The following is a 27,047-nucleotide window of genomic DNA, read 5'->3' as shown; positions in this document are numbered from 1 at the left end:
GATAGCCGATGGCAACACTTACCAACGAAAACTAAAATAAAAATAGGTCCAAAATATATTAAATCAATCAGAACCACAAATACAAATATTAACTTGGGCCCCATATTAATTAATTAAAGTAATTAATTAAAGGTCCTTTTATTATATTATTTAAATCCTGGGACCAGTTAATTAATTAAATTATTACATTAAAAATTGGGGACATTACAGGGGGGTGGTGTGGGGTGAATCAGTATAATAACAATTTTGCCAATTTTAAACTTCAATCCAAACAATTAACTTCAAATGCTGAAATAAACAATTATGCACATGAACACAATAACACAAAGTTTATGTGGAAACCCAATGCGGGAGAAAACAACAAAAAATAAATGATTTCTTATATAAATTGTTCATTTACAATGGTTTGTAGGCTCTAACGTACTAGACGCTACGACCTCTTATGTTTATGAGTACCAACTCACTAGAAGCTCCAACTCCCACACTTCGCAAACTCTGACTACTCGAAGCACCAACCCCCACTACTACCTTCATGAGCACCAACCCACTACACACAAACTTCTTTTCCACCTTGATACTATTGTTTACCCAACTGATGATGGACACTTTATTTGCTCCAATTTCTTTTCTTCAAACTAATACTTACGAATTCTTTAATCTTCATTTATACATACTCTACTCTTTTACTCCAAGTCAACACATGCCCTTCTTGGAGTCAGCCTCTAAAAATGTTTTCTTTTTAATCAACTAATATATTTCGATAAATATAAATAAATCAGATGATAAATCTGATTATATATTCTTTCTTTTTAACTCTGTTTATTCCCCCTTTTTTATATCTTTATTGTATCTTTCAATATGATAATATATAAATTAGATAAAAAATCTAATTATATATATTTTATTACTTTCCTCCTTTTCTTCACTTACATCTGTTTTTTCTTCACATCTATTATTCTATGTACATAGAATACGCGCAATTTTCAGAGAAATTTGGACATGAGTGGCAGAAAAATCTAGGAGTGAGTTGCAGAGAAATGACACCCAATAGACGTCCACATGAATAGCAGAGAATAATCCTCAATTTTCAGAGGATTCGGTCATGCTAGTTGCAGATAGAAGAGCGTGAATTTGCAAACCGGAAAAAATCGCATGAGTTACAGACAAAATGGTGCAATTTTTTGACAAAAAACCCTAGTCAACCCAGAGGTTTTGGAAGCAAATATGGGTGAAAATAATTTCAAAAATAAAAGGCAGATAATTTCAACCAAGAAATTATAATTATTTTGAAAATTTTTAGAGTATTGGCTCTGATACCATATTACGAAGTAATTATAAAATATTTGCTTGTTATTAACAGTGATCAAGAGATCAATTTATATAAGAGATTGAATGATGTTTACTTAAGAAACAATCGTAAAGAACAAAAACATTCAACTCTAGAAACAAAAAAACTAAACATTAAAAACATTCTAATATTCATAGGAGACTACAGTAGATAACCATTAGAAACTAAACAGAGATAATAAAAACTATCTATTATCGTAATACTGTCGCACATGATAATCCAAGTCTATCTTATCAATAATTTTAAAACCTAAAGATTCAATGATTTATTAATATAGTGATTATTAAACTTTAAGTTCATGTTATTATATGTCACTTTATTATTATAGGAGCACTTTATTCATTTAATGGGAAAAAGGATATTTTAAAGGGAAGTAAAGAAACGGAGAAGGGAATTTGAAGAGTCACCAAGTTGTGCTTCAAAGAAGAAAGAGAGCTCATTTGCATTATCCATGGATAAATGTTTTGATATATTCTCTTGGAGAATTTGGAAACGTAGCTTTTCGACCAAGTTGAGGACAAAAACCCTTGAGCTTGGAGGCAATGGACAAAGATCTCACTTGTGCTTAAATCTTTATTTTAACTGTAGTTTTTTGTATTTATGATTGGATCTCGTTATTATATTGCTAATGATTGAAATGCAATAATATTTCTAAGACTATTTTTACTTGCGTATTTTCTGATATTTCGTTGGATAATTTCAAAACCTTTTGCATGAAATTATCTATTTAAATTTCTGAGAGATCTTTTGAGGAATTTGAGGAGTAATATCCATTAGGGATATTATAAGTACCTTCTTTGGGAGCTTAAATTTTGGAGAGAGGATATGGGGTCAGGGCTAGTGCTCATATTCACAATTTGAGGTTCATCCAGAGTGCTTGGGTGGCATTTAAATCAGAATACCTCCACTTCTTTCATGATAGATAGTATGCTATTGGGTATGCACAGAGACTTGGCAGGGCATCTACCCAATTAGCTGCTTGGAGTCAGAGTTTGGAGCCATCTTCTGATTCCAGAGTTGTCAATGATGAGTCATTGAACAAGATTGGATTCTTTTACCGTAACTACACAATGAGGATTGCTCATCATTTTTCTTTTGTTCCACTTTGTAAGAACCCCTAGATTGTAATTTCACCTCTATAATATTCCTTGCATTTCTACCTCAATTTGTTTGACTATGGGCTCAAGGAATATTGTCAAACACTTGTCCTGCAAAGTCTTTACCTGTTGTTCTTTGTTTCAGTTTGTATTGTTTTGGCCATGTTCATTGCATCTGATGCTTTGAATGCCTCTAACCATAAAATATTGATCAACAATGTCAAAGGAATACTATGCCGTCTGATTTTTGGACATTTTACATGCATAAAAGTGATTGGAAATAATAAGTACAGCTACTTCACAAATCATCAAACACTTGGCATGTAAACTCAACACTTAAACTAATTGACATTACGTCATACACTTGTTATGAAAACTAGTAAGCTGATTATGAGCAGTATAGGTATGGCATTTCAACAAACATTTGTTGTGCAACTTATCTCTTCTATAATTGCAAACTAATTAAGCTAATTACAAACTGAATTTGAATATGATGCTTTAACAATGTAACAAATGAGTCTTTCAAATGAAACACAGCTTGTTGGGAATTCTGAATTAATGTAGCCACCTGGAATGCACATGAGAAACCCAATGCCAAGGATGTTAGATGCTCAAAGAATGACTAAACACTGAGCACTCTCGAACCCTTAATGGCTCAGGTGGCTGCTAGTAATTACAATGGTTGCCCTTTATCATGCCTCACATTGAACATTGTGGCTAGAAACTATCAATTAGACCTGCTGATTATACATTGAAGCTAATTATGAAAATAATTATGGATTTTAAACACCAATTCCTTCACCATTGAATTCAATCACAGCCTCTAGTCGAAGCCAAAGACAATATTCATTGGGCATTTAACCAGCTCAAAATGTTGATTAGACTTGGAAGAATTCACAATTCTTCAAGTTGAATTTCTGAAACCCTTGTTTCAAATTCCTCCTAACACAACCAAATTATTCAATGCATAGAATGAATTTATTTCCTTTTCCTTTGGCATTAATAATCCCCAAATAATAAATTGATCGTGAGGCTTCATGAATAAACTTCTCATAACTTACAAGTGTCTTCGTTTTTGCTGCATTTGAAATATAATATTTAATTGTATTCCCCTCCTTTTTATGCACTCGTTAAAATATAATGTATATATTATTAGACATTTATCTCCCATTTAAGTAAAGTCCACTTAATTTATCAATAATATGCAATTAATAATTAATTATTATTAAAGTACAACTTTAATAATAATTATAATGTTACAACTCCATCTTTAATCATTATTTCTCGATTCTGATTGAATCTAAGAGTTAATCATTATATCTACTATGCATCTAACTGTCTTAATAAAAATAGTAAAGGCCCATCTTTATTAATCCCCAACATGCTATTATTAGTAAATCCCTGAATACCTGATCAACAAAGATGCCAAGGGTCATCACAGCAACTGAAGCTAGTCCAAGTCACCTGTCAAATGTAGAAATGTTGGATGAATGACTTTCTATAAATAGTAAGTGTACCAAAATGACCCAAACAAAGAGCAAACTTGAACATCCTTGACCTCTAAAGTGGGAAGTAGCCTTTGACACTGCTAACAAGATCCTCTATCTATTCAATTAGCCTACGAGGGTTAAATAATAGACTACTCATGAACTACGATGCTCACGAAAAATACGGACATTACACACATGTAGAGGACTTGGCGATGCGTCGATATGGATTGGCTCTAGAGTTATACCATCCTTTGTAGAATGGATATTCACCATCTTTAGTAGATGGGGTCAATTAATGTAAGTTAATGGGGAACTACTTGCAGAAACAACACATCTAGGGAGGACTAACAGAGTGTAGTATGGGTTTCAGTATAGCATATGCTTCCAGATATTCTTACCTCCTTATGACGGATGAATGTGAGTTTCATTTATACTAGAACCTAGGTGGTGACAAGGTTAGCACTGCAGGTTGGATGGGTCATAGGGAATTCTTCACCACTTTGGGTATGGTGGAGTTGAGTTTAGAGTGAAGCAACAAACGTCTAAGGCTGTTCTTCTTGGTAGGCTTTTGCTCATAGTTTGAGATCCTTCCAATACATTGGGATTTCAGACTGAGCTCACAAAGGACCTTTTAGAAGTTTAAATAGTAAGGACAAGGTGTATGGAAGCTCACACTGTGCAGTTTTGGGAAGCAAGCTTGGTTACTTCCTAGTTGCTTCTCTATGAGATGTTCACTCGTATGACATCTACAGTTGAATTTGTTTCAGTTTGCCAGGTTCTATCAGTTAGATAGGTGACGGTGTTCTAGGAGCTAGTTGGTGATCATAGAGACATTACATAGTTCAAGCCTTGGGATCTAAGTGGACTGGTATATATTTTATTTATGAGATTGCTTAAGAATAACCAATTTCAGGAATGGCATATTGTAATGTCCTTATTTCCATGAGCATCAACTTTTAGAGGATTAGCATATTTCCTAACCCTCATAGACTAATGGAGTTGTTCAGAGGGTCCAATTGGAAAAGCCAAATATTGATTCCCACAATTTGTGGTCAGGGATGTTCATGATTGTTCTTTGTTTGAGTCAGATTGACAAACTTACTATTTATAGCAAGTTTCTATTTCTGAAAAGTCAGGGTTTCTATCTTTAGCAAGGTTCCTGAACAACTTGGTGGCAATGTTGAGATTTAGTATCATTGACTGGACCAATTATTCAGAGACTTACTATTTAGAGTAATTCATTGTTGTGGAGTTTCTATATCTGGCAGGGTGTCGTTTGTGTGCATAGTGATTGATTCATTCATAAATTAACTTAATATGTGGAACTTGATATTTATAGTAAGCCAATTTTAGCCAGTCTCTATTTTTGGTAAGGCACTTAGGTGTCAAACATGAGTAGTGAGTATCTCCATTATGAGTTATTTATCTAGAGGAGTAAATAAGCTTTTGATTTCATTATTGATTATCAATTAAGTGATGCTATATTAGCAAGAGCTTTGTGAAAGCAAGAGTCCCTACCTGTTGTGACAAGGAGAAGGAAACAAATTATTGAAATGGTTGATCCTATGCTCAAGTTGTGAAGTGTTCTTATGCTACTTGATCTCTGGTTTTAGAGATATACTTTCGGACTCCAAGGTCATGTCAAAACTTTTCATTTATGACATGATAACTTAAACATTATTATAATTTGACAAAAAACTATAAGTTTTACAAGGTATGATTTCTTTATAATACTATATGCAATATTCATCAAAACAAAATGACACATAACAATATATGAAGTTAAAATTTTATTACATTTAAAAAACATAAAAAACTATAAGATATATTATTTTGTACAACATACTCAAATAATTTATTGATGTAACATTTGTAATGATTAAAGTGTTTTACCATTCTAAAAGATTATTTAGGTGATACAACCAGAATGCACCTTCATAACTATAAATATATTTGACTTTTAGAAAGGAACACAATAAAAATGGGTAGGGTGACTATTTAGACCTTCAAATTATATACAGTGACAGCTGAACCCCCACTTTCAGCTATAATTTTCTTTCTGTAAGGAAAGGGACAAAGCACGACCCCCTCAATAGCTTTTCCCATACGACGAGCTGGTGCATCTCTCACATTGCTGAACTTGTATCCATCTGCATATGTCCTTGGCTTGTACACAGATTAACAGGAATCAAAGCAAAACACATTTATATGATTTTGTTCCAAATTAATACTCACCTAAAACCCTCATCGGATTTGGACTTTACGAAGAGGAAATCTGAATCTGTATCCTTTTAATTATTTGTTCTGGAAAATAATTTTATTTTGAAATTAACTATTTCTTCTTCAAAGATATAAGCTCTCCATAAAACCGACCGCTTATCAGATACCAACATATTGTTGTACTCCTTTAATATGTAACTTTTTCATATTGTTAGATGACAAAAGAAATAAAATTAAGGGAGTTGAATTCTCTGGAAATGTGCAGCGAGGCACATAATAGTGAAACACGAGGTCTATCAGGGCCCTACCATTGTCAACTTGGACGTAACTGTTCCCCATCTGCCAGACTTCTTACTTTCTGCTTCTCATTCAGGATAATCTGTGAATTTGAGACCCTTTTTCTGAAAGAAAGTTAAATTCTACGAAATTGGTGAGCTTGAAGAGAAGCAGCACGTTCTGATGTTGGAAGAGGGAAGCAATGTAACGGAATCGCTTGGCTCTCAACAAAAGCAAAAAAGATTAGAGTGCATAGCATACCTATTCCCATCATCATGAAAGGGTTTCTTTTTGTGGGGTAGGGGGGATTTAATCTCAGAAAACCGAAAATTGCATTATGAATTCCGAGGCACATGATCAGCAGATTTTGTGACTGCTGACTATAAAGAAGTTAATACTGTAGCTAATATTCTGAGTGATTGCCCAATATAATTTAAAGAGCATATATTTATTGGACAGAGAGTCGAGTGAATTAGATACGGTTGTAACATAAATACCTAAAGATGATCAATAATGGATTAAGGAATTATATTTTGAAACTGTGACATTTGTTTCTAGCACAAAATTACTTGGTAACGATCTTATCCAAGCTCAGTAAATGTGACTGACAGGTGTCTTGTCAGAAAGTCTTTTTAGTCTCAGGATTAGTTAATTCATAATTATACGTATTCTTGATTTTTGTTATTTTTGGGTCCAAAAAAATAATTATACCCCCAGCAAAATTATGAGCAACCAATCAAAAGTTAGAAATTAGTGAAAAATAAGTTTAAAAAAACAAAAGACTCCAAATTTTAGAAATCAATTAATGTTATTGTAAAAATTAATGAAGACAGAGCAACTGAAAACATTAGTTTCCGAACTAATAAGTAAGTGAGCTTATTATTAAGTGTAAAGTTCATTAAATATTTATTTAATAAAGTGTATTATGGCACCAAAGTCTTAGGAAGGAAATATAATTGAATATTACATCTCAGACATCAAAAAGCAAAGTTATGTTTTTAAGTTTTGTAATGTGTAAGCATGGAGCTTCCAACTGGTTTGCATTGGAGAATCATATATGTTTGCAGTGCAAGGGAAAAAGGATTCTATTGTGCATTTTGATATTGTGAAATTGGTGTTGTAAGTCTGTACAATGAAAGCCAGGGGTTTTCAGTTTTCTGAACTTGTGGAATTGTTAATTCTACTCAGTGTTTGCATTTTGAATTGGTTGATCTGCTAGTGAATTGTGCCAGTGTTAATTCCGTACATCAGAAAGCATATACACTTAAAAGCAAAGTTATGGCTTTAAGATTTATAATGTGTAAGCACGAAGCTTCCAACCGGTTTGCATTTGAGAATCATATATGCTTTTTGTAAACGAGAAAAACGATTCTATTGTGCATTTTGACATTGTGAAATTGGTGTTGCAAGAAGAAAGCCAAGGGTTTTCAGTTTTCCACAACTTGTAGAATTATGAATTCTACCCAGTGTTTGCATTTCGAATTGGTTGATCTCTGCTAGTGAATTGTGCCAGTATTAATCTCATCCAGAGATTAAGATTGTGCTTAATTGGTATCCGAATTTGTGAGGAAGATCCAGCACTATATATCAGTATCAATTTGCAGTCTATCGAGAATGTTATTTAATGCAGAATGCTGCCATTAGAGACAACTGTTTGGAGTTTAAGGCAGCTGCTCTTCATTTGGTGGCAGTTTGGTGGCAGCAGCCAATAATCAAGGGGCTGAGTTCTAAATTCTGGGCAGCATATGTATGATTTGGGATATTTCTGTACTATTGAATGTGACCAAACTGAATTACATGCTGTGATATCACTCACTAGAAACAACAGAAGGCTGTGATATTATTTTGGTTGTCTATGACTGCATATGAATCAGTTCCAAGCTCCATAGTTTGTTTACGAATAAAGTTCACGAATAAAATTAGCTCGTAAACATTTGCATTTGACTAGCAAATGAAGTTAGTGTGTTTTGTTGTGTCAAGGACGCAAGACAGATGTTTGATGAAATAACTATTAAAGTTTAATAGCTATTTCTATTTTATTGTGTTTTGTGCAACCTGTTTGACAAAATGACACTGCTGTATGAGTGTCTTCTCAAAATGTTATGACTTTGTAATGACAGCAGCTGAATGTTTAATTCATTCAAAGTGTTTGTCCTAATGACAATACAAAGAGACTGATCGATTTCAGAATATTATTACCATGAACTCACAATGATATAAGATTGTCATAGTATTCCAGGTGCTTGATGAAATGTCTCAGGAAAATTAATGTATAATCTTGGTTATTGGGAACATATGCAAAGTGTTTGACAATATTCATTGAGTCTGAAATAAACAAGATCACCTTTTAGCAGGCTTATTACATATAAGTTATAACAATACAACATGAGACTGAAAAGAAAACCTATTCGACATTTTCTAAATCACCGAGTTAGAAGAGAATTACACCTTATATCTTTATGTTTTCAGCATAACAATCACAAGATAAAATGGGAAAAACAAATGAACAAAAGCCTTAATAAAGTGGTTGGAAGCACCAAAGAGAATCAGAACAAAAAGAAGACGTCACCTTATCGTTTTCATCCCTGATAACATTTGCATGTACAGATTCCAACCGTCTTCTATTTTTGTGGTGCATTTCCACCAAGCTAATCTGCAAATTAAAGAAAGATGTGATAGGAGTAACTTCACAACATCAATTCACAAAAAAAAAAAGTCCTAAATAAATAGATATCAATTAATAAAGGGCAAGGAGATTGTTCAGCTCCTGGCTTGGCCAACATGCCCATTGAGCACATGTGAACTCCATTACATTGACAAGAAAACATTAGTTGATACCAGTATAGACAAAGGTATGCGTATTTGCATAGTTAGAAGCTGAATTCACTTTAGGGGTGAGCACAAATTTGCAGTGGTCTTTTAAAATGACTAATAAATAAGTCAAACTAACTCTCACAATGATGATAGTAACGTGTTTAGTGTAAAACAAGATTGCTCAATAGTGGTTTCTGAGAGTCATGCAATGAGTCTCCAACCAACAAGATAGTGCCACAATAAAAAAGACTCTCCTAGAACTTCCCAGACAGGGTGAAAATGCACATGACATCCTTCTAGGAAAATCAAATACAACATTATAAGGATTTCTGAGCTAATGACCTGACATTAAAAGCTAAAATAATTTTCTGTAAAACTCTGAAAGTTTATCAGGTAAATAAGTTAAAAGAATAATAATGACATCGTGTATGCATTTAGAGAATGTAAAATTTCAAAGCTAAACTATTTCAATTTCTGCAATCCATCATATATGTTAATGCTCTAAAAATCATAAGCCCTGTAAATGCACTAGGAGATTCTCTTCCATTTACAAGTAAGGCAGTAGTCTATGATATGTCAAAACTCTTTCAATCATTTTCCATGCTATCAAATAAATTGTAAATTAAAAAACATTGGTTCTTATATTTAAATGATTTTTTTTGAAATGCAAGTTCTCTCTGTATTCTTCCTTACAAGATCATATTCCGATTTAATATATAAAATCAAGTACTTCACTTGGTTTCATATTATTGTCTGAATTAACTTAAGTGACATGTTTGTAAGACCACACAGAAAATGAAGCAGAAAGTATTAGTGGGACAAAGATCAATCAAAATTCATACAATGAATTGCACAAGATGTATCAAAAGTAAAGCATAAGGTTGGCTTCATCTTTACTTTTCTCAGATCTTTGACACATAACTGCCACTATAAATGAAGGCATCCATGTAACCAACAAGTTGGAGTCCTTATTCTAAGAAAAAACATTTAATAAAGATCTGCAACAATTCATTTGACTAATGTCCCAAATTAAGCCATTCCAACGAAGTACATATTTACCCATTTCTTATGCTATTTAGGCTAACATTGTAATGTCCCCATCTTTTTAGCATCTCAGTGGAGTTCATAGCCTTTACATTCTCCGAAGGCTAAGTGGAGAAATAAGGAGAAATTGATTAAATTAATTTCCTATAAATTTATTAAATAAATTAAAATTAAAAGGTGACTAAATTTAATTAATTTAATTTTCTAGAAGCGCAACTAATTATTGTATTGGAAAGGGGGAAGCTTCTAGAGAGTGCAATTAAAAAATATTTTATTTCCTTCTAGAAGGGTGAAGGAAAAGAATAAATAGAGGCGAGAGCTTCATTGTTGAGCATCCGATTATTGGAAATTGCATTTAATATGAACTTGGGAGAAGAAACTAAGGGTTTCTGATTTCAGTTAGCCATTCTTCAGTGCTAAAACCATTTGAAATGGTGAAATATCCACTGAATTTGGCATTCAGGAGAGCTTCATTCTGGAGTTCTATTTGTGCTTAAATTGGAGAATAAATTTATTGTTGGCTGCTACAGTATGCATGAACAGCGCCGTGCTACAGTATTTATGCTTGATTCCGATTGCAACTTTCATCTCCATCCTTGGACATCACTATTATCAGGTTCCTCTTGCAACTATTAGTAGTTAGCATTGTAATTTTAGGTATATAATTTTGCTGTTGTAAGTGATAATTCAAAATCAGATTTTGGCATTGCTGTAGTCATTATTGTAAGCCCATTTGTCTTGGCAAAATCATAGCAACATTGTACATGGGAATGAATTTAATAAAGGAGATATATGTTGCATACCATTTATTTAACTAAATGTCCATCTAATAGCATATATGATCAGCATAATAGTTGAATGTCAATTGTTTGTCAAAATATCAGCTGGCTGTAGGTATGCATTCCATATCTAGTTTCCATATATATGCATTAAAAAAATACCAAAAGAACTGCACTTGCATATTAGTTTATTGTAATAGGCATTGTAATATCAGTTGTGAACATTCTGAATTTCTTGGCATCAGTCAAACTATATTAAACAATCTAAAACACAAAAAAAAATCAAAAAAGAGAAAGGCAGCATACAAGTGTTTGACAATATTCCTTGCGCTAAAATCAGTTAGTTTGGACAAGGGATATTACATTGGTATCAGAGCTTGCTTGCAAAGTATTTGACAAAATGTCAAACAATTGAATTTGAGAAGGATTTGGTGTTAAACAAAGTTATATAACCGGTTGGGGTTATTACATTAGTATCAACGCTAAATCCTACCATCCCAAGGGTTTAGCAATCACATCCAGCCACCTGGGGTTGGCTCTCACAGATTTTACACTTGCAAGCGAGCTTTGGTTGACAAGGAACAAGATTTTGACAGGCAGCCAGAAACCATGGGCGACAAGCAAGAGCGTAACCCACCAAGAGACAATAGGAATGAGGATCAAGAAACAAGGGAATTTTTCAAAGCAATGGTTATAGGACAAGAGTGGATGGCTCAAGCTTTGTAGGCACTCACCACCATGGTTGAGTGCATGAACCCACAAGACAAACAGAATCACGAAAAAGGGAATAACAGGAGTGCAGTGGGATCAACTAGAACTCATAGAACTCTTTTGAGAACAACAGATAGGTCCACACGTCCTACCTTTGTTAGAGAGGAACTAGTACAGGAGCCAGCAAAGGAAGCTGAGGACGGGACATTTGTAGATATCCTTATGGCTGCTAATGATGAATGGGAATTATTGGCACTGCAAGTACGGGAGAGAATGACTTTTGAGAGGTTTGTGAACCAAAGAAGAGAACACTACCGTGCAGTCAGACAAAATAGGAGACCTCGTGGCAAGAATAATGTATTAAAGCGGACTACAGGGAAGCTTTCCTTGACTACATTTGATGGGAGTAGCAAAATGACAACGCAAGCTTGGATTCACAAGCTTGATACCTTCTTAGCACTGAGACCTATTATAGAAGTGGAGGCAGTAAAATATGCCACGCTACATTTAGAGAGAGTTGCACATGATTGGCGATACCATGCGATGGTTACCTTTCAGCATAACCAAGTGACTTCATATTAGGACTTCGTGGACAGGTTGGTAGAGAGGTTTGATAAGGATCCAAAAGTCTACTTCAGAGATTTGGCACAGTTAAAACAAACAAGTAGATTGGAGTATTTCATTAGTGACTTTCAAAGGCTATCCGTTATGGTGCCAAATATATCAAATAAGAGATTGGTTGTTTTGTTCACGGAGGGATTATCTGAACCACTGAAGGGTTGGGTAAAAGCCTTTGATCCATTCAATTTGCAAAAAGCGATTAAGAAGGCTAGAAGTATGGAACAAGGAGCCCTAGTAAATAGATTTCGATCAAAGGGTGCATCATCTAGCAAAGATAAACCATTCTTCAAGAAAACTGACTGGAATGAAACAAAGGCTGAAAATAAAGATAAATCATTTGCTCCTTTGGATAGAAAGACATTGAATGATTTAAGGAAGAAAAAAACTTTGTTTTTATTGCAAAGGACCCTATGACATGAACCATGACTGTCCCTTGAGGCCAAAGAGGAAAGAAAACATGGTTATGTAGGGATATTATCAGGATTCTGATTCTGAAAATTCAGACCAGCAATCTGAAAATGAAGAATCAATTGAAAAAAAGGAAGGCACAAATGATATAGGTGATGAGAAGACTGAGGGTAGAGTTAAGGAGGCCCGTCTCACTACTGTACAACAAGAGGGAGCATTTAGGATGAGAGGGGTCTTGGTTGGTCAGCAAGTTATTACTTTGCTTGATACAGGTGCTACTCACAATTTTATTGATTCCAGATTGATTGAGAGGCAAGGGATTCAGACAGAGCAATTTGAGGGTTTGAGAGTGAAGGTAGCTGATGGCTGCATCCTCAAATGTGACAAGAAGATTACAGGGGCGTTCACTCTCAATTTGAGAGATATGGAGATGAGGCTTCAGTCAAAAGGGAAGACCCATATACTTAAGGCCAATCGTGATAGTGGGTTTAGGATGATCTCTTGCAAACGCATGGAGAGCTTGTTGAGACATGACCAAGTTGAGTGGGCAGCCCGTTGCACTTTAATACCATCACAGGGGCAGCAAAAATCAAAATATCACTCGAACATACAAGAATTGAGAATCAAGCACTACAAGGTTTTCAGTGAAATACCTCCAGATAGAGGTATTGAGCATATTATTGAGTTAGAGGAGGGTGCTAAACCCATCATGATCACACCCTACAGGCATCCAAAGAGATTGAAGGATGAGATTGAGAAAACCATCAAGGAAATACTTGCTATGGGGCACATTCGACCAAGTAAGTCGCCTTTCACTTCTTCTGTGGTTTTGGTGAAGAAGGATGGAACTCTTAAGATGTACATAGATTACTGGATCCTGAACAAGAAGACTATAAAAAATAGGTACCCCATCCCATAGATTGATGAGTTATTAGATGAGCTACATGGAACATGTTTCTTATCAAAAATTGATTTGAGATCAGGCTATCATCAGATACAATTCAGAGAGTAGGATATAGAGAAGATGACATTTAGATGTCATTGTGGCCATTTTGAGTTTGTAGTTATGTCATTTGGGCTAACTAATGCTCTAGCTACTTTTCAGTCCACAATGAACAGGGTTTTTCAACATCAGTTGAAGAAATTTGTGATTAGTCTTCTTTGATGACATCCTGGTGTATAGTAGGACATGGGATGAGCATGTGCAACACTTAGACACTGTGTTGAGCATTTTGACCAGGGAGTCCTTGTATGCAAAGGAGTCCAAATATGATTTCGGATTATCAAAGTTATTATATCTGGGTCACATTATCAGTGCTCAGGGAGTGCATGGATCCTGAAAAGATTCGTGCTACTATTGAGTGGCCTACTCCAGTGAACTCGACACAGTTGAGAGAATTTTTGGGGTTGTGTGGGTTCTACAGGAGGTTTGTTAGTGGGTATTCCAGGCATGCAGCGCCCCTGATGGACTTGATGAGAAAGGGGGCTTTCTTATGGACTCTTGAGGCATAGAAGTGTTTTGATAAATTCAAGGAGTTGATGACTTCTTGTCCAATGCTAACATTACTAGATTTTAGCAAACCTTTTGAGTTGCACTGTGATGCATCTAGCGAAGGTGTTGGAGCGGTGCTGATGCAGGACAAGCACCTGATTGCTTATGAGAGTAGGAAGCTCAGGGGGCTTGAAAGGAGCTTCAGCATTTATGATAAGGAAATGTTGGCCATAATGCATGCTTTGGCCAAATTCAAGTAGTATTTAGTGGGTAGCAAATTCAGCATAAAAACCAATCACAATTGTAATATCCCTGTCCGGATATTCTACTAAAAACTGAGATATAGACTTGCAGATTTAATCCCGAACAACAAACCAATTTTCAAAACCTTAAATGACTTGTAACCTGCAGATTTTTTTTTATTTTTTTTTAAAGAGGGGTAAACGCTTTGACCTGGAGCTATGAACCAGTGAGGCCACAAACGGGGGACCTCATCCCCATGAGATTTGAACCTTAATGGCAAGGATAACAACACAACAACTTAACCATCACAACATGCCACTATTGGCAAACTTGTAACTTGCAGATTTGCATTCAAAGAAACTTAGAAATACTTTGTTTATTTCTCCAATAATCAGAAGTACATATTAAAAACCAAGAATTAAATAACTCAAAATGCACTACTGTATTATACATCAGCAATACAATAACGTGCAACAACTCAAGTAATCCAATCTTATAAACAGAAAATAATAGTCAGATTGGAAATATAAATGAAACCTGTAAGAAGGCTAGGTTTGCGTCCAACCTTCAAAACACTTCTCCAAGGGTTTACGTCGTAGAAGAAGAAACCAACAACTGTTTCCAGTTCCCAGATTAATATTTGCTTGAGTATTATAATCTTCATATATGTCCTCATGTGAAGCTTGTTGTACCTTTTATCACTTTTCCCACTGTGATGCACGCGCTTGTAGGCAATGTGGGATAAAACATTTTTTTTGTCCTCTAGTCACTTAAGTGACATAGTACCTTTTTAAAATAAAGTGACATTAAATGAACTTTAATACTCACTAGTCAAAACCCACATAATCATCAGGCATTAAAATAACTGATCAAACGAATTCGGATAAGCACTTGCAATAGCTCGTTGGAAAGCTTTGGGAAAGACGCTTCCAAATCAACACTGGGATATCAAGAATACTGAGCTCCGTTTACTTACTAAAAATAGTAAGCATCCGGACAACCTGTCAAAACTGCTCTGATGGGTCTGGAACTAGAAATGTCTAGGCCAAATCTCGAACTGAACCCCGAAAAGAACCTTTTCACCCCCAAAACCAAGGCGAAGTGTGTTGGCCACACAGAAATATAATGTCCCAGAAAAAAGGGACATTACAACAATAGCCTGAAACATTTCTTGGGGTAGCAAGATCTTAATGACAAGCAACAGAAATGAGTAAGTAAATTACAAGCATATGATTTTGATATTACCTATTTCAAGGGGACACAGAATGTAGTAGCAAATGCTTTGTCACGAAGACCCCACTTGAGCTTGATGACCGATATATCAAAGTATTGGAGACATTTGATCCTTGTAGAGTATGCAAAAGATACATGGGCATCGGGATTCATAGATGGATCGATCCAGAATAGTGATTTCACCCTTCTGAATGAGATCATCATTTACAAAGGGCACATTTATTTGGTGCCAAGGTTAGAGGTGAAGAGGATGGTGTTGAGAGTTTATCATAACTCACCTATGGCAGGACATCCAAGTTTTTACAAAACCTACCAATAGATTTGTGAGCGTTATTCTTGGAAAGGGCTCAAAGATGAGGTGTTGCAATATGTTAGAGAGTGTTCTACTTGCCAGCAAAATAAATAGGAGCACTCTTACCCAGTTGGCTTACTTAAGCCACTTCTGATTCCTGACAGGAAGTGGGAGTTTCTATCCATGGACTTTATCACAAGACTGCCGAGAGCCCAGGGTAGAGACTGTATATATGTTGTTGTTGATCGGCTTACAAAGTTTGCCCACTTCTTCCCAATCAACACAACATACACTGCTACACAAGTGGCAGATTTATTCTTCAAAGAGGTATTTAGGTTGCATGGTTTACCTCAGAGCATTGTCAACGACAAGGATAGCAGGTTTATTAGTCACTTCTGGTAGGAGTTGTTCAAATTGTGCGACACAGAGCTCACTCCGAATAGTAGGTACCACCCCCAGACAATGGGAGTTTCTATCCATGGACTTTATCACAAGACTGCCGAGAGCCCAAGGTAGAGATTGTATATATGTTGTTGTTGATCGGCTTACAAAGTTTGCCCACTTCTTCCCAATCAACACAACATACACTGTTACACAGGTGGCAGATTTATTCTTCAAAGAGGTATTTAAGTTGCATGGTTTACCTCGGAGCATTGTCAGCGACAGGGATAGCAGGTTTATGAGTCACTTCTAGCAGGAGTTGTTTAGATTGTGCGGGACAGAGCTCACTCCGAATACTAGCTACCACCCCTAAACAAATGGTCAAACAGAGATAGTGAACAAATGGGTGGAGGGATACCTCAGGAATTACATAGCAGGGCAACAAAAGGCTTGGGTTAAGTGGATATAACTATGTGAATATTGTTATAATTCCACTTATCACATGTCTATCCAGATGTCACCATTCATGGCATTATATGGATATGAGGCACCTAGTTTCATGCATTTGTTGCTATCAAATAGTAGAGTGCCCAGTGCTGAAAACTTATTATAGGAGAGCCAGGACATTGTGAAGGCTCTTAAGGATTATATCACTAAGGCACAGAATCAACAGAAGCAGTATGCTGATCAGAAGAGGATTGAGCGAACTTTCTAGGTAAGTGATATGGTATATTTGATGTTGCAGCCTTACCACCAGTCCACTCTCGAGAAGAGTGGTGCTGAAAAACTTAAGCCACGTTATTATGGGTCTTTTAGGGTGATCAAGAGAGTTGGAGAGGTGGCTTACGAGTTGGATTTGCCGGTAAAGAGTAGAGTCCGTAAAAATTTTCCTGTGTCACGTCTCAAAAAGGCATTAGTACACCAAATTGTTCCTTCTGCAGTGCTTCCACCCTTGGACAATGAGGGGAAATTGGTTTTAGTACCACAGGCTATCATTGAGTTTAGAGAGAGGAATTTGAGGAGACGTACTATCAGGGAGTACTTGGTGAAGTGGAAGAACTGCCAATAGAGGATGCCACTTGGAAGAGTGAAGAAATTTTGCAACATCTAGAGTTGAGATTGCTTAGGGACAAGCAATTTCAACAAGGGCGGACTGTAATGTCCCCATCTTTTTAGCATCTCAATGGAGTTCTTAGCCTTTACATTCTCTGAAGGTTAAGTGGAGAAATAAGGAGAAATTGATTAAATTAATTTCTTATAAAATCATTAAATAAATCAAAATTAAAAGGTGACTTTATATTTAATTAATTTAATTTTCTAGAAGCACAACTAATTATTGTATTGGAGAGGGGAAGCTTCTAAAGAGTGCATTTTCTAGAAATACAACTAATTATTGTATTGGAAAGGAGGAAGCCTCTAGAGAGTGCAATTAAATAATATTTTATTTCCTTTTAGAAGGGTGAAGGAAAAGAATAAATAGAGGCGAGAGGTTCATTGTTGAGCATCCAATTATTGTGAATTGCATTTGATATGAACTTGAGAGAAGAAAGTAAGGGTTTCTGATTTTAGTTAGCCATTGAAGAGCGTCAATTCTTCAATGTTGCAACTATTTGAGGTGGTCAAATATCCACTGAATTTGGCATTCAGGAGAGCTTCATTCTGGAGTTCTATTTGTGCTTAAATTGGAGAATACATTTATTGTTGGTTGCTACAGTACGCGTGAATAGTGCTGCGCTATAGTATTTATGCTTGATTCTGATTGCAACTTTCATCTCCATCCTTGGGCATTCACTATTAGCAAGTTCATCTTGCAACTATTAGTAGTTAGCGTTGTAATTTTAGGTATATAATTTTGCTGTTGGAAGTGATAATTCATAATCAAATTTTGGCATTGTTGTAGTCATTATTGTAAGCCCATTTGTCTTGGAAAACTCATAGCAACATTGTACATGGGAATGAATTCAATAAAGGAGATATATGTTGCATACCATTTGTTTGACCAAATGTCCATCTAATAGCATATATGATCAGCATAATAGTTGTATGTCAATTGTTTGTCAAAATATCAGCTGGCTGTAGGTATGCATTCCATATCTAGTTTCCATGTATATGCATTAAAAGAATACCAAAAAGAACTGCACTTGCATATTAGTTCATTGTAATAGGCATTGTAATATCATTTGCGAATATTCTGAATTTCTTAGCATCATTCAAACTATATCAAACAATCTGAAACACAAAAAAAATCAAAAAAGTGAAAAGCAGCATACAAGTGTTTGACAATATTCCTTGAGCTAAAATCAGTCAGTTTGGGCAAGGGATATTACAAACACTATCCATAGAAATAAATGACCTAGGATTAACACATACAAGAGGAGCTAATATTTTCTCCTCGAGATCTCTACTAATAACCGCACCATCAAAGCTAAACTCTGATTCAGAACTACATTACAAACGAAGGGAACATCAGCCTTACATCTATGTATATGAAGAGTACATTGTACAATGATCGAGGGAAAAACTTGGACCATCTCCAATATTGGAATACGAAGTAATCTCAATCTAAGCCTTAATGATTTCAACCAATCAAATTTGGGACAATCTTAATCAAGCAATTTTCCAATCCAGAGATGAGTTATGTCTCATGAGGCTTCTGCCAAAGATGAGTTACAACTAAGATTACCCCAAGTTTCTAGGACAGGGACAAGGGGGACAATGGGGCAAGTTCTTGGGCCAATTTTGGGGACGACTAGGGGATGGCAAAATAGAAATAAAAAAAATTAAAATATGATAGCATAGATAAATGTAATATCCCACTAGATATTTTTCCCAATTTCTTCACAAATACTTTCCAGACATATAATAGAAAATTTATGCAATAATAACCAGCAAAAAGCTCATATTAAATACTCAAAAAATGTTAATGCATTATAATAATCAGCACTACAATAACAATCCAATCGTAAAAACAATGATGTCAATCAAACTAGATAACCAGAAAATGCACTTGAAATGCAATTGTGAAGACTGTCACAAATTCACCTCCAATGTTGAACCGGGTTTGCATCCAATTTGCCGAGAAGAGCATGAAGGTTTGTGTCTTAAAGTTCTAAATATGAAGCTAAACACTTTGACAGATTTCTCCAAGAGAAACTCAACACCAAAAACCAATATCCAAACATGCTGAAAATGAGCTCCCTCTTCTCATCTTGAGCACAACAAGATGACTCTTCATTACTCGCCTCTTCATTCTTTATTCTCTTTTCCCTTTTTATTGTGTTTTTTTCACTTAAGAGAATAATGTAACTTTATAAGATAAAGTCACTTATTAATTCCCCTTTTAAATTTTAAAGTCACTTTATTAATACAATTTAATCTTCTGACTTTAAAATAAATATCCTATCGAACTCAAAAGGTTGTAGATAATAACTTGCTAAAAAGCTCTAGGATAAATGCTTGAAGTCCAATACTTCAAAACCGGAAATACAGACCCCAACTGACTTACTATAGACAGTAATTATTAGGAACCCCAGCTATCTCAACCCCAATTTGCCTAAAAGTGAAGATGCCTATGTCAAAACTCACTTTGATCCGCAACAAAGACTTGGTTAGTGTTAATTCTGTAACTTCGAAATCATATTGGTCTGATAGTACAGATCGTACAGATCTGATTATGCATAAAATGCTTTACTAATGAAGGCCTGTATATATAATTATCTAGTCTTTAGAAATGATCGGCGTCTCCCTTTGGGTAATGTTGTTTGAGATTAAACTTGAACAAATTAGTTAGTTTAATCACTAACTAAATCTATTCCTTCATTAGACGTCGATTTGGAGAGAACAATTCTGGCTGACCTAGAGAGGGACATGTCACTTCTAGGGACATGCCCCTTGGGTGCCATATTTATGTAGGTTATGATTGTGGATAAAGGACACACATTGAAACTAAGTCTACTCCTTTAGCATTCATTGCCTCGTACGAATTATAGCGGAATAAATATATTATTGCAGAACTATATATCTTGACAAGAAGGATTAATATTTCATCTATAATTGATCAAGACCATCTCCAACACTTTAAAGGTATTATATCAGTTTGATTTAGTAGAAGAATTTGTAGAAACTTTACAGTTAGCTAACAAGACTATGATGGGAAAGGCTAATGACACATCAAAGGTTAATGGCTAGAAAAGAGGACTTTATAGTCCTCCCTTGCTTGCCCTTAAGAAATTGGTATCTGTATGTTGTAGCCCAAATGCCTGGATCCCATATTAGTCTCAAGGAAGCAGCTCCACCAAGCCATTACTCTGATATTAATAAAATTTCTAGAATTGTGAAGCTTCTCTATCGATTCCCCACAACAACAATGCACCAATCATACTAACACTAGGATCGTAGATCACTCCATATGCATACTCTATCGAATCAACCTACTGTGTGTTGCTACCATATGTGGGAAAATCCTCAATCCAATTGAGATCACAAGCATCACTAGAGTCAAATAAAGGTGGGAGCTCAACATTACACCAACCAGCTCCTTGAAATAATACTGAACATTTGATTGATCCTCTTATGTCCCAGAAACAAAAAGGTCATCCACTAACACAAGGAGGGATGAAGAACTAAGGCCAAGGGCACACCTAGCTATCCAAACCACCTTGCGGAGTAAACACAACAAAAGCAAACAACAGATAACAACACCAAGGAGAGAGAACAAAATACTTTTATTGAATTTTCAAATAATCACCATACATGCCCAACTGTAAGGCCTTCTAGGTTACGGCCAGATACAAAATACATTCAAGATGCACAATCTAACTTCAAATTTGTACGTCCAGACATATATGCCTCCCACTTTCGAAACCCTCTATTTTTGTAATGGCCCTTACCAATAGGCCACAAAAAGCCACTAATACTAAACTGTGGAATTTCATCAAACACTTGGCATGCAAACTAAATACACTGCTGAAAATTAAATGCTGAATAAAGGAAATTGTTGTGCAACAAATCTACTCAAATAATTGATGTAAAATAGTGTCAATATATTCATTCAATGATAACCAAATGCTTTTACATATGATATGCGATTTTCATCTCAAGGTATTACAACATGGCACATTACAACAAACCCTTACTGGCTGAATGCTGAAGACGAAATAATGAAATTGCAACTCCAAACTACCCTCCAATTTGCTGACCATTCGGCTTGCAGGTATAGCCATACATGTCGGACTGGTACAGCTCCTGGCAAAAATAAATGTTGGGCTGAAAGGTGTCGAAAATGATATGGAAATAATCGCCAGGCTCCAAGGAAATTCTCCTAAAAAATAAAAATCGAACTCCCAGCCAATAGTGAGACATGAGCAAAAATGTATGTCCAGGCTTAAAATCGAACCCTACTGAAAATGCCCAAATAAGCTCAACTTGAAGTAGCTGAATACCACTTCCAAAGTGCAACCCTTCAAAGGATATTTCACCTCCTCAATTATGCAAATCCTTAGAAGACTCTGTTCCCAAAGATCAAGTGACAATCTGCAGACCAAGATGGCGCCACAAATGCTCATAGAGAAAAGTATTGTAAACTCAAAACTTGGGATGTCCAAATGAGATGCCAAGCACCCTATTTATTCACTTTCCTAAGAAGCCTCTAAGAACTTCTAGAAGTATCCATAAATATTCTTATGAAATCCCTTTATAATGCACTTTTATAAAAAGTAACTTTATAAAATAAAAAGTGCAACTCAACTCAAAATTATAATATTTTGGCCCCGCATAACACAAAATAAAAATATAATAAACCCGATCTCTCCAAGAGCAAATAAGACCATCCAATCCCCAAATAATCATCAAAATGACTCTTTCACCAATAACATTTGCCTACGAGAGTCCATGATAGGCAAATTCACTGAAAAATAACATGTCACTAAAAAGGGGACATGACAGTCTGCCCCTCCTGAAATTGCTTGCCCTCAAGCAATCTCAAAGCTGGATGTTGCAATATCTTCTCCCTCCCATGTGGCATCCTCCTCGGGTAAATCTCTCCACTTCACCAAGTAATCTCTGATAGTTCTCCTACGAAGCTGTCTCTCTCTGCTGTCAATGATGTACTCAGGAACAAGAACCAATTTCCCTTCATCATCTAATGGAGGAAGAACTGTTGAAAGCAAAACATGCTGACCCAATGCCTTCTTGAGTCATGACACATGGAAAACATTGTGCACCCTGTTGTCTATTGGAAGCTCAAGCTCATAAGCCATCTCACCAATCCGCTTGATAATCCTAAAAGGACCATAGTATCTAGGCTTAAGCTTCTCTAACCCCCTCTTCCTCTTCCTGAGAGTAGACTGTCGGTAAGGTTGCAGCATGAGGTAAACCATGTCACCAACTTCAAAACTCCTCTCTATCCTATTCTGATCTGCATACTACTTATGTTGATTCTGTGCTTTGGCAATATTATCTCTGAGCGCATCAACAATGTCCTTGCTCTCCTGAAGCGAATCCCCAACACGAGGAACTCTAACATCACTCATAAGCAAATCAACAAAGCTCGGTGAATTATAGCCATATAGTGCTCTGAAAGGAGTCATCTGAATAGACATGTGATAGGCAGTATTATAGCAATACTCACATAAATAAATCCATCTAACCCATGCTTTCTATTGACCAACCATGCAGTTCCTCAAATATCCCTTCACCCACTTATTTACTATCTCTGTCTGTCCATCATTTTGCGGGTGGTAATTGGTGCTAGGTGTGAGCTCAATGCCACATAAACGGAACACCTCCTGCCAAAAATGACTGAAAGGAGTCATCTGAATAGACATGTGATAGGCAGTATTATAGCAATACTCACATAAATAAATCCATCTAACCCATGCTTTCTATTGACCAACCATGCAGTTCCTCAAATATCCCTTCACCCACTTATTTACTATCTCTGTCTGTCCATCATTTTGCGGGTGGTAATTGGTGCTAGGTGTGAGCTCAATGCCACATAAACGGAACACCTCCTGCCAAAAATGACTCAAGAACTTGCTATCCCTGTCACTCACTATGCTCTGAGGTATCTCATGTAGTCTAAAAATCTCCCTGAAAAAGACTTCAGCCACCTACACTGTTGTGTAAGTAGTAGTGATGGGAAAGAAGTGTCCATACTTCGTCAACCTATCTACCACCACATAGATACAATCTCGCCCTAGGGCCTTAGGCAAGCCCGTAATGAAATCCATGGATATATACTCCCACTTCCTATCAAGAATGTGAAGTGGTTGTAGGAGCCTTGCTAGAAAGGTGTGCTCTTGTTTGTTTTGCTCTTTGTTTGTTTTGCTGAAAATACCCAAATAAGCTCAACTTGAAGTAGTTGAATATCACTTCCAAAGTGCAACCCTTCAAAGGATATTTCACCTCCTCAGTTATGCAAATCCTTAGGAGACTCCGTTCTCAAAGATCAAGTGACAATCTGCAAACCACGATGGCACCACAAATGCTCAAAGAGAATAGTATTGTAAACTCAAAACTTGGGATGTCCAAATGAGAGGCCAAGCACCCTATTTATTCACTTTCCTAAGAAGCCTCTAAGAACTTCTAGAAGTATCCATAAATATTCTTATGAAATCCCTTTATAATGCACTTTTATAAAAAGTAACTTTATAAAATAAAAAGTGCAACTCAACTCAAAATGATAATATTTTGGCCCCGCATAACACATAAAATAAAAATATAATAAACCCCATCTCTCTAAGAGCCAATAAAACCATCAAATCCCCAAATAATCATCAAAATGACTCTCTCACCAAAAAATCTGCCTACGAGAGTCCATGATAGGCAAATTCACTGAAAAATAACATGTCACTAAAAAGGGGACATGACAATTTTCTACCTTTAACCTAAGCCTAAGCACTCTATTTATACTTGCCAAAATGGCTTATAAGAGATTCTAGAACATTACATCAAAAAAAAGCCGACCCACTCCAAAATGGTCAACACTCACCCCTAAACAAGATCCTATCATTAAATTCACAATCAAAATTGAATACAAAAGTTGGCTCCTACTAAGAACTAAAAGACAAACAACTCGGCCAAAGAAGGAACCAAGCATCAGCAAATAACATGTTCACTCAACACAGGAAGGAAGACTCAGCCAACACTGGACAACTCGGAAGCAATTGAAACTTGGCAGCAACTAGCACTCGGAAATAATTGGCACTCAGCAATAACTAGCACTTAGTAACTAGCACTCAGCAATAATTGGCGGAATGAACAAAAAGTGCAAGATTACAAGGCAACCCAGGATGCTCCTGCATTAGACAACCAAGGTTGAAAGAAATGATTCTCATGAATCGTGCAAGTGTCACAACCTAAGCTAAATCCAACTCAAATTGAAAAATCCATGTAGTATCTTCAACTAGTCTATTCTTCCACTTCACCAAATACATATAATAATCTTTTCCTCTTGTGTTCTTACTAACTCTTTGATCTAATCCCTGTTCAACCTCTTCAATCTGCTTTTTAGAATAATCATCTGATACAACAACTTCATCATCGGACTCATGATACTTATACAAATCAGCAACATTGAATATAGGAGATATATCCATGTCATCAGGTAACTCAACTTCATAAAAATTTTCACTGTCAAACTTCCTCAATATCTTACAAGGTCCAAACTTCTTCATCTTCATCTTACTGTATGTTCCAACAAGAAAACTTCATTTCTTCAAATGAACCATCACCTCATCATCGAATTCAAAAACATGATGTCTTCTAGACTTATTAGCATTCTCCTTATACTTCTGATTACTTTGTTCCAATTTCAGTTTTACTTCCCTATGCAAAGACTCCATAAAATCAACAAATTCTTCCCCTATAGCACTTCTCTTTTCTTCACCAGCAACATCCCTCAAATCTGATACTCCTCTAGGCTGCATTCCTGTAACAATCTCAAAAGGTATTTTCCCTGTACTCCTATTCATAGAATTATTATATGCAAACTCAACTTGTGCCAATACCATCTTCCAATTATGTTGTTCATTTCCAACTAAGCATCTCAGCAAATTACCCAAGCTTCTATTCACAACCTCTGTTTGTCCATCTATCTGTGGATGGAATGTAGAACTAAACCTCAATTTAGTACCCATCTTCTTCCACAAAGTCTTCCAAAAATAACCAACAAACTTACTATCTCTGTCAGAAATAATACTTCTTGGTAATCCATGCAATCTAACAATCTCTTTAAAGAAAATCTAAGCAACATACTCTACATCTAATATCTTCTTACAAGGTATGAAATAAGCCATCTTGGAGAATCTATCCACAACAACAAATATAAAATCATACCCCTTCACTGGCTTAGGCGATCCAAGAACAAAATCCATATTAATGTAACTCCAAGGTTTCTCAGGAATAGAAATAGGTGTATACAAACCAGTATTTTGACTTACTCCTTTTGCAACTTGACAAACTCCACAACTCTTTACAAACTTTTGAACATCCTTATACATTTGTGGCTAATAATACTTATTTCAACAAACTCAATGTCTTATCAATTCCAAAATGTCCAGCCAATCTACCACTATGCTTTTCTTTAATCAAATTAACTCTCATAGAACTTCTTGGTATACATAACTGAATTCCTTTGAACAACATACCTTCTTGAATAAAATATTCATCAAACTTACTTGGTTGTTCTGTCAAACTAGGTGCTCTACACTCACTCCACATCTTAGAAAAATCAAGATTAGTGTCATACAAGTCCTTCATCTCATCAAAACCAAGAACTTCAACTTTCATCTTGGTCAGAAAAGAACGTCTTCTACTCAATGCATCAGCAACTCGGTTAGTGAATCCACTTTTATGCTTAATTACAAATGTGAAACTCTGCAAATACTCAACCCACTTCATATGTCTTTGATTCAACTTATGTTGACTTCCCAAGTACTGTAAGGCTTTATGATCAGTATACAACACAAACTCCTTAGGAATCAAATAATGTCTCCACTTCTTCAATGCTTGAACAATAGCATAAAACTCTTGATCATACACAAAATACTTTCTTTTAGCATCATTCAACTTCTTACTAAAGAAAGTAATAGGTTTACCTTCTTGACTTAATACAACACCTATTGCACTGCCACTTACATCACATTCAACTTGAAACACCTTATTGAAATTAGAAAAAGCCAATACAGGTAACTCTAACAATCTTTTGTTTCAATGTCTCAAAACTGTTATCAGCTCCATATGTCCACTTGAATTCCTTTTCATCTCCTCTCATTGTCTCAATCATGGCATTACAAACAAAACTAAAATTCCTTATAAACTTCCTATAGAAACTAGCCAAACCATGAAATGATCTTACCTCACCCACATTTTCAAGTGTAGGCCACTCCAAAATTGTTTTAACCTTCTTAGGGTCCATCTTCAAACCATCAACTGAAATCACGAATCCCAAATACACAATCTCCTCTTGCATAAAAGAACACTTCTTTAGGTTAATCATCAATTTCTCCTCTTTCAATCTCTACAATACTTGTCTACATGCTCAAGATGTTTTTCCTAAGTATTACTGAATATCAAAATATCATCCAAATAAACAATCA

The 27,047-nt window shown here is 35.7% G+C and overlaps 1 protein-coding gene across 1 annotated transcript in view; it reads right to left on the bottom strand.

Moving 5' to 3' along the window:
- Positions 1 to 27,047, bottom strand: part of LOC149567440 (putative GTP-binding protein OBGC2) — a 166,654-nt gene that overhangs the window by 114,974 nt on the left and 24,633 nt on the right. Inside the window, exon 4 of the mRNA XM_089820632.1 lies at positions 9,001 to 9,084. Coding sequence (XP_089676758.1) covers positions 9,001 to 9,084 — 84 coding nt within the window. The remainder of the gene's footprint in view (positions 1 to 9,000; positions 9,085 to 27,047) is intronic.

The sequence above is a fragment of the Cupressus sempervirens genome, chromosome 3 (assembly GCF_028749045.1).
Source record: "Cupressus sempervirens isolate cs-2001-9-10 chromosome 3, ASM2874904v1, whole genome shotgun sequence".
In the NCBI taxonomy this organism is placed as follows: Eukaryota; Viridiplantae; Streptophyta; class Pinopsida; order Cupressales; family Cupressaceae; genus Cupressus; species Cupressus sempervirens.
The sequence above is the reverse complement of the archived record's forward strand: the minus strand, read 5'-3'. Positions and strand labels throughout refer to the sequence as shown.